A 9,100-nucleotide genomic window follows, 5' to 3' on the forward strand; every position below is an offset into this window, starting at 1 on the left:
ATAGCAATAAAAATCCATGTGCGCCCTTTTCCACCTCAGGTGAAATAACATCTTAGACAAAAATTGAAAAGACTGGTTTGAGCTTTTTTCCTTCTCTGCAGAATTTGACCGAGTGGTTTCATATCTTTGATATTTTTGAATCAAATTATCACAGGATTGTGATTTGATCTGTTGTTGCTTTTGACATCTTTGTAAGAAAAGCTATGACCAAGGCACTCCACTTCTTCAGTCTGCTTCCATAGGACTACAGCAAAATGTTAGATAATCATATGGGTCTATTGTGAAAGGCTTATTTGAATTTTAACGTTTGTATGTCTTTCACGTTTTTTGACAGGAGAAGCACTCCCAGTATTGTGGGAAAATCTGTTTTTTTTTAATTTGGCAAAGGCCATAAATGTTAACTAAATGTTTTTACCTTTTTACAGTGAATGTTACCGCCGTGTTGAGCTGCTGCGTAACCGCCAGGATGTAATGAAAGATAAATTTAAGGAAGCCATGAGATTAAGAGCAATCCAGGAGAAAGAGGATGAGGCTATTGGTAGTGAAGATGAAGGAGAATTGCAGGATTTGCTGTCTCAAGATTGGAGAGTGAAAGGGGCTTTGTTGTAGCATTTCAGTGGCATGCTCAATATACTATTGATCTGTGGTATTACTACTTTTTATCAGAAGTTTTTGTTAAAATATTTATTTTTAAGAAGGATCTTGCAGGTACTAATGAGGTTAACTGTAAAAAGTGTCTGAATCTCTGTAGGTCTAAAATGGAATATTATTTTGTGTAAAGGTTGTACATTGTAAATGTTTTACAAGTTTGAATATAACTTTCCTATTAAAATTATTATTGTAATTTCCTACTAAAATGAGCAAGTAATTTTATAGTCAATATAGACTTCTGGGAGTGTAACACAAACTAAGTCAGAGCTATGAGTTGTCCTGTGCTGTAGTTCTTACCAACCAAGATGACAGTGTATAGTGTCCTTTCAGATAGGAAACTCTGCTTTGTCCAGGATGTTTTAGAAATTGCTAGTAAAATACAGTGTCAGTCGTCCAAGGCTGGATCTGTTAGTTTCACTCTTTGATATGTAAATGACCTAAGAATCCAGAAACACTGAGTAACAGATTGTGGACAAATTGTAATACTCTGATCTCCTGCCATGCTACGGTGGCCATGCATGTTGCAGAAGATTGTGCTAAACTCAATCTGTTTTCATTAATGCAATTACAGACTGGAACATGCCTGAAAACTCTTGAGCAGAGGGATGAAATGGGTAAGCAACTTGGAGCACTGCACTGGAAGCCCAGTTGGCACTGGAAGAATAACTTCAAAATAAACCTGATTTATTTTAGTTGTAAATATTGGAAGCTTTCAAGGGAGCCTTGGAATTCTGTTTTCTTTCAAGTGTGCAAATGGGTAAATAACATTTTAAAGTTAAGAACCAGAGAACAGGACAAAATTGAGTTAACACAAAAGGGGAGCAAGGAATTTACTGAAATTCCGTATGTCCTGGCTAAATTAGAGACAGATTCTATTTTTTAAGAATCATATGCTCTTTTGAGCTTTGCAAGCCCTAAAAGCCCTCAAATGTACTGAGCTAGCAGGAACTTCTGAAAATCTGAATGGACTTTTCTGTTTGGTCCCGAGAAGTAGAGTTGTGGAAAGTCTGCTTATTTTTTTAACCTCCGGTTTTGTAAAAGGTTTGTGTTTGGGGTTATATTACAAGGTAGGTTTGGAGAGGAAGTAAAAAAGGAATAGTGAATAAATTTACCACACAATTAATTCAAGCCAGTCTGGGCACAGGTTATATCTACTGCTCACCAGAGTGTTTCTTTCAGGGAAAAACTGTTGTTGCTCACTCAAGGTAGGTGTCACTTTTGTAGCATCTTTTACAATGAACATTCTGTGTGAGAACTGTTTCTCTTGATTCTCTTGACCCTACTTTACTTCTGCTACTTTACATATTCCCAATATTCCAGCTATGTGATTATAATAAAGTTGTGAAAAGTAAAATTCATACAATCCTTAACAGAACAGAGGATCACTGTATTCTGACTACATATACTGGTCTGCATTCGTGATATTTTTTGCTCAATAAGTACAAAAAACAAGCACAACCAATACTTTAAAAAAAATTTTCAAGTCTAACTTTGCAACTAATCTCTCATGGGTAATATCCAGAAATTTGGCAAGAATGGTTTCCATGTGTCACTGACTTATAAACAGAAACATTCAAAAACTATATTAGAACAAATCTTGAACAGATTGGCAAGTTACTAATTTAATTGGCGAAGAATAAACATGGCAGTGTATTAATACTTTGAATTTCAGTATTACTGGATGCATATCATAGTGCAATGAGTGAAATAGTGAGAGTAGCTCCCCTCTTGTTTAGGAATGAAAGTTCCTGCTCAGAAAGATGGAGGCAACGGGAATATTTGTTGAATGACTGGCAGTCTTGCTATTTTCTGTAAGTACAGTTTCCTTCATTTTCCATAAATTCTGGACAGTGTCTGATGAACAATTTTTTCCCACTGCATACTCTTTCCACCCCACTAGTCCCACCGCCCCACTAGTCCACCAAGGAGAGCTGCACAGACTCTTAATTCTGATATTATCTCACTCACCTTGTCTCTATTATCTTTTATTGAACCAACTTCTGTTTGGTGAGAGACACAAGCTTTTGAGTTTACAAAGAGCTCTTCTTTAGGTCTGGGAAAGCTAATCAGAGTGTCAAAGTTAAATAGAAGGTGGAACAGATTGTTTAGCATAAATAGTTAACACACATTTCAAGGGACCATTGAAAGGTTAACTATTTATGCTAAATAATCTGTTCCACCTCATACTTGACTGTGATACTCTGATTAAGGGCTGGTCAGCACTACAGTTAGGTTGACATAAGGTGCCATGCGTTGACCTAACGCTAAGTGTTTACTACACTAAAATGTAGCTCCCACTGGTGTAACTTGCCCACTACATCAATTTAGGCCTTGTCTACACACTACTCCAGCTATGTGGATAAAGTAGCTGAAGATGACGTAGCTTAGGTCAACTTACTGGGGTGTACACTGTGCTGCATTGACGGGAGACACTCGCCTGTCGACTTAATTTTGTTCTGGTGGAGAACCAGAGTTAACTGGAGAGTGCTCTGTGGTCGATGTAGTGGGTCTTCACTAGACCCGCTAAATCAACCCCTGCTGCACCGATTGCAGCAGCATCAATCCCCAGTAAGTGTATTGATATGGCATGAATAATCGCACCTCCATGAGAGGGGTAGAGCTTACGGCAATGTAGTTAAGTTGATGCAGTCTCAGTGTAGTCACTGCGTTGCTTACATCAACTTGCTGCCTTTCAGTAGCTGTGCCACAATGTCCCACAGTGACAGTTAAATCGGTGCAAGGGCTCCTGGTGAGGACGTGCACCACCAACCCAAGAAGAGTAGTGAGGATGTGCAAACGTGATTTAATTACTGCAGTGGCTGTACTCCAACATAATTTAGGTTGACTTGACTTCACTCTTCCGAACCTGAAGAAGAGCTCTGTGTAGCTCAAAAGCCTGTCTCTCTCACCAACAGAAGTTGGTTCAATAAAAGATATTACCTCCTCTCTGTAATATCCTGGGACCAACATGGGTACAACGCTGCATAATTCTAATACTTGGCAGAAGTAGGCTGAAGCCAACACACCAGTTTCTTGTGTTTAGACAACCAGAAACTTTTGTATGTCCTGTTTAGCTCTCTCAGTGGGGGTCTAGTATGTTTCCAAGGACTGATTTGATTAAGGGCCTGTCTTGTTATTGGTCTTAATGTTCTGATCAGAGAAAGTGGAACAGACATGGCTGATTCTAAGGACAGCCTGCATAGAGCAACATGGATGTACACTTCATTTTTATAACTGAAATTATATTGCATGTCTAACTTTATAATTTTGTGGGCTTCAGTTCTCTTCATTTTTTGTGCATGTTTGAAGAATATTTCTTTTTTACTGTATGTACAAGGAATGGGGAAGGGAAATGAGCATTAAAAATACAGCTGGCAAAGTCTCTATCATCTTCGTGATTGTTTAATTGGGGGAAGCTCGAGAGTCAGTATTTACCTTGGGAATCAGAATACTACTGCATCTTAATGCAATCTTTTTAATTCTTTTAGAATAGACCTACTTTCCTATCCTTGTTAGCTGTCAGAACTAGAACAGATTTGTGCACTTAGACCAAGTACATTAACTAAACAAATGGTCGTCTTTTGGGTATTATGAATGCTTGGCAAGCATGTCCAGTGAGCCAAAGGCCTGTCCTAACTAATCCCTCTTCGTTTCTTAGAGGAGGAAATTCATGCAACATTAAGTAACCGATAATGAACCAATCAATAGCATCATGCATATTGCTGAGAAACTGAAATTACTGCTGCATTTGACAGCATTGAGTCCTACTGATAGTCCCTTTACGAATGAAAATGGGCCAGTATGTCTTTTTCTTGAAAGGACAGTCTCTTAAGAGCTCCATCGTTCATAGAAACAATTGCCCCAGAAGACACAATTTTCAAGGAGAATAATGGGACAAGAGAAGTTGTCCAGTACTTCAGCTCTTACTCAGGAAGCTTCTAGAAAAGGTCTATTGTGGTGATGTTAACAGTGACCTCTAGAACTGGAATTTTTATCTATTCGTGTGCCAGCAAGGCAGGACTCAAACCTCCTTTTTAGCAGAGCCTAGTATCAGAAGTGGCCGTGCACAAACAGGAACTTAAAATCAGCCACACTGAACAATTTATCATTACTCGTTAAAGCAGTACTATAGATAAAGTAAACTTTCATACAAAAACCAATAGTGGATACATTGGGTTATTAACCATTCAAACAATTATCACTTCAAGGCCACTTGTGCAAGAAAACATGCTATTCAACTTCTAAGACAAGTTCGTTAGTTTTTAAATTAGTCTGGATTTCAAACTTCAGGCTTCTCACGTTTGTAGCTTGAATGGGTAATTCTTGCTTTGTAGTTTCAAAAGAAGAGGGGAGATTTTCAAAGGTGCTGATTGGAGTCCCCCTGAAAGTCAATTAGAGTAGTGTGTCTAGCACCCCAGGGTGTCTCAAAACATCTACAGGGAGGTTTTCAAACAAGGCAAACTTACAGATGTTTGGGAGTGAAAAAAGTGCACAGTGCTATCTTCAGAATCAGGAAGACTCATCTTGGTGAGTTTGCCTTAACTTCTCCCATTTTCATAGGCAGGAGGAGGCCGTGGGTAGCTGTCACAAGCCAGTCTACATAGCAAGAGTTGGCAATTTTGACACAAAAAAACTTCCTTAATTTAAATACGGGCACTGACTGAAACCTACCCAAAAACACAGGAGCCTGGGCATCAACCTGCCCACCACAAATAAAAGGCCTGTGCTGTCCATGCCCAAATTTGAAGGTTGTCATTCCAGGTCTATTTGGTATTTCTAACTGGATGCTGAGACCAGTAAGCTCCTTCCCGCTTGCTGAGCTACAACAAAAGCTACCAAAAAGCAGCCCTAAATTACTTTCACTGTACTTGAGTATTGTGCCTTTTGAGACCTAGCATCATGAGTCATGCTCTAGCTGACAGCCTTTGCGATTCAGAGCTGAAAAATGCTCTGTAGAAGCTATGCATTAATACACAGGGCACGGCCCAGTGGGGGATTTCTTTTAACAAGTCACGGGATGGGGTGCAGAAGCTGACGCCAACAGCGGGTGGTCTGTTCCCGTGAACATTCTTTGCGCCCATGAACGTATGCACAGCAGAAAGAGGCGAGTTGGCCCCGCATAGTTCCGTTTTCGGTTTAGCGAGGGAACAAACCTCCACTGCTGCTTGACCTAATTTAGATGACTTATAATGACAGTATTTTGGTAAACGGAACCTGCAGGATTAGTGCAGCCTAGAGTGTTTTACCAAAAAAAAAAATCCAAACGTTGGCAATGTAAATTATTCCTCTGTGTCAACACCCCACCAGCCACATCCCTTGCCCACAAGTGCATTCACCTCATTAAAGCAGATTTCAGTGCACCTTTTGCAAGGATCTTGTGTCCATGGTTTTATATTGCTGCATCTGACCAGTTTGCCTTTCTCTGTGTGTGTTTGTGGGGGGAGGGGATGGGCTCCCCTTCTCCCACTTGCGGTGTGCTGCCCCCCCCCCCAGCTTTTGTGTGATGTCATCGCTCCCACACTATTTTGTCTGGCCTAGACTGTAAACTCTGTGGGGCAGCTCTCAGGGCTTTCTTTGCCAGCAAAGCACCATACACGCTGATGCTGTCTCGATAACATCCCTAGGCTAATTTGTCTGTTCACGCCACTGCCTTGCCTTGGCTGAAATCAAGCCTCACGTGCCTCTTTTAGTTACTGCAACAGCTTGCCTCTGGGCCCGCCCCAAGGCCCAGCATGCTGGACTGTGCGCGCTGCTGCTCGCTTTGCGTTACCCATGCACAAGTGTGACCACATAACCCTTCCTGCTCAGCCAATTCCACTAGCTTCGACTTCATTTTCAACGGCTAGCCAGAATTTCTCCTCGTTTTGAAAAACCTGCCAGGATCGGTCCCCTGCTTTTCACCAACTCAGCCTGTCTCCTCTCCAGCCACGCTCCCCACAGCGCCCACCACTGGTTTCGCACAGCCCACTGTGGAGAGCACCTGCCCTTTGGAACAGACTCCCTGTAGCTTTCCACTTTGTCAAACCTGCTCTTGGTTTTAAGCTCGCTTGTGAGCCCTTGCTTAGGCTGCTTTATTTCTCATTCTAGTCCCCCCACTCTTCTGTATGAAGCCTGTAAGTGTCTTTGTTAAGGTGCTTGGGAAGAGTTTGTATGAAGACCGTCATACAAATGCAAACGCCTGATGGCTCATACCTAGTACTACAACTGACAGCAAGACAGTCCTTGCCCACTCAGCATCTAACACTGCCGCTATGTACTTATAGGCACTAATACCATGCTGGAGGTCAGGAGAAATGTCAATGGCACTTGAAAAAACAAGAACTTGGAGGTCATTTCCAGTAAAGAAACTACAACTTGCCTTATTTAAAGCATAAAATTAGTTACAATAAGTCTTAACGTAACAAACATTTTATCAGGGACTTGAACATGTACCTACAGGTTTGAAAGCATAGCTGTGGCTAGCTCCACTAAGGCAGCACCTTGATACCTTTTCAAGGCACTGAGTCAGAAACATGCATCTTATGGGCCTGCCCTTGCAACTCTAACCGACTTCAGGAAGAGTCCTTGCCTGAGCTAGGGGTTCTGGGATTCTTCAGCTGAGTTGGATATAGACTGGTTCATATTACTTGCATGCGCTGCAAAGCCACAGCGTCACCAAGGGTATTACAACGTATGAAAAGGTTGCAAATGCCCTACAGGAGAGGTGGCCAGCGTGCAGCCCACAAAGTTAGCCAATGCTCCTGGTTACTCCTATCTTTAATATAAAGGCATAGCCCATCATGGAGGCTACAGGTGTCAGTTTGCAGCACTCCATCAGATCCAAACAGGAGACTGGACGAGTCAAGGACCTTTGCATGACGCAATCAGTAGTTTCTATGGGCCAAGCCTCCGTATGAAAGATGAGGTTAACTACATATTTTTGATTGACTATGGCCCTTGGATTGCTGGCATAGTTCCAATGCAGTCCTTGGGTGGATAAAGTTTGGGCATCTCTGCCCCCCAAAGCAATGTGCAGTGTTGTAAGCAATAGAGGCATGAAACCAACAAAGGCCATTCAGACTCAGTACCTGGCCGTGTTTGCTTTTCTTCCCTGGCTGATCAAAAATCAATCCTGGTCTTAAATGAGAAATAGGGGTGGGGAGTGGTTCTTTAAATCTCATTATTATGGGCCAAATTCTGCCACCTCCAGTCCTTCTGAGTAGTAATTTACCCCACTCGAAGACTGATTAAATCCACACGGGATTAGTTGCCGAGTAAAACACTACCCAATATAACCTGTGACAGAGCTTGGTCCCATGTAGTCATGTCTGTAAATGCTTTAAAAAATCAGCCACCAGGATCGTCTAGTGGCCTGTTTGATGTTGCTGATACTACAGTTTGTTATGCTGCTACCGAAAGAGCACTGGGGCCTTACATGTGATGAGATTAACCCTTTAATCCTTGATGAAAACAAGCCATTTGTCTATGAGATTATTCTGAGAAGCCATTTCTAAACGAGACAATTGTCAACCTGATTACCAAAGAACGCGTTTAGAGCAACACAAAAGTTGTATGCAAAAAGCTACCATGTGGTTTTAAAGCAGGAAAAAAATTTATTTATAAAAAAGTCTTCTTTAATTTACCGCCAAGTCTATCGTTGAATACAGTGAGTTAGAACACTAACAGCCCATGCTCTTATACAGACTAGGCAAAGCATGAACATCAACAAAAATTAACTCCCCCAAAATTTGCTCGACAGTATGAGCCACAACAGTGTTAAAGTGGAACAGTAATGAAAGCAACACAAGAGTTAGGAAGCACAGTTGCTTAAAGAGTAAAAGTAGTATTTATTTTGATGTCTCAGAATAATAAGAAAGTTAGAAATGGCAGAAATTCCACTGTAGATTAGTCCATAGAAATCATTGTCTCATGGGGCTTTGGAAAAGTCCTGTCTGGTGGCTAATGTACTAGGGCAAGATGAGATACATTACAGAGCCCCCAGGCCAGTAACTTCTGAAGACAGCCTAAAATGTAGGAACAAAAATGAGGAGAAAAAGAAAAAAAAGAAAAAAAAATCTTCTCACCATTAAAAAAATTACACTTGAGTACAACCAGCATAGAAGAGCATTTCAATGCAGGCAAGTTTTCTCACATTCTTTTACTTCAGTTATTAAAACAGTTACAATAGTCCAGAACAATTTTACAGCAGTTTTCTAGAGCTGTTAAATATCTGAGGTACCATGACATTTGTTCCAGTTTTTCCTTCATTATATACAAACAGCCCCCCCTCCCACTTTTGATAAGTGAAAACTGTAACAACGACAGTTCTACAAATGGTTACAGTGACAAAACTTAGCGCAAAGGTACGAAGGTGGAGAAAAGCCTATAAAATACAGAAATGACAAAGAATACTGAAATAGTACTTAGCCCTATACAATAACAACACACTTTTAAATACCATGGTTTAAAA

At 40.9% G+C, this 9,100-nt stretch overlaps 1 protein-coding gene across 1 annotated transcript in view; it reads left to right on the forward strand.

Annotated features, from left to right (window-relative positions):
- Window positions 1-4,033, forward strand: part of ZNF830 (zinc finger protein 830) — a 30,747-nt gene extending 26,714 nt beyond the window's left edge. Inside the window, exon 10 of the mRNA XM_077810908.1 lies at window positions 426-4,033. Coding sequence (XP_077667034.1) covers window positions 426-609 — 184 coding nt within the window. The 3' untranslated portion in view covers window positions 610-4,033. The remainder of the gene's footprint in view (window positions 1-425) is intronic.
- The last annotated feature ends 5,067 nt before the right edge of the window (window positions 4,034-9,100 follow it).

This window comes from Eretmochelys imbricata, chromosome 2, assembly GCF_965152235.1.
Source record: "Eretmochelys imbricata isolate rEreImb1 chromosome 2, rEreImb1.hap1, whole genome shotgun sequence".
NCBI lineage: Eukaryota > Metazoa > Chordata > Testudines > Cheloniidae > Eretmochelys > Eretmochelys imbricata.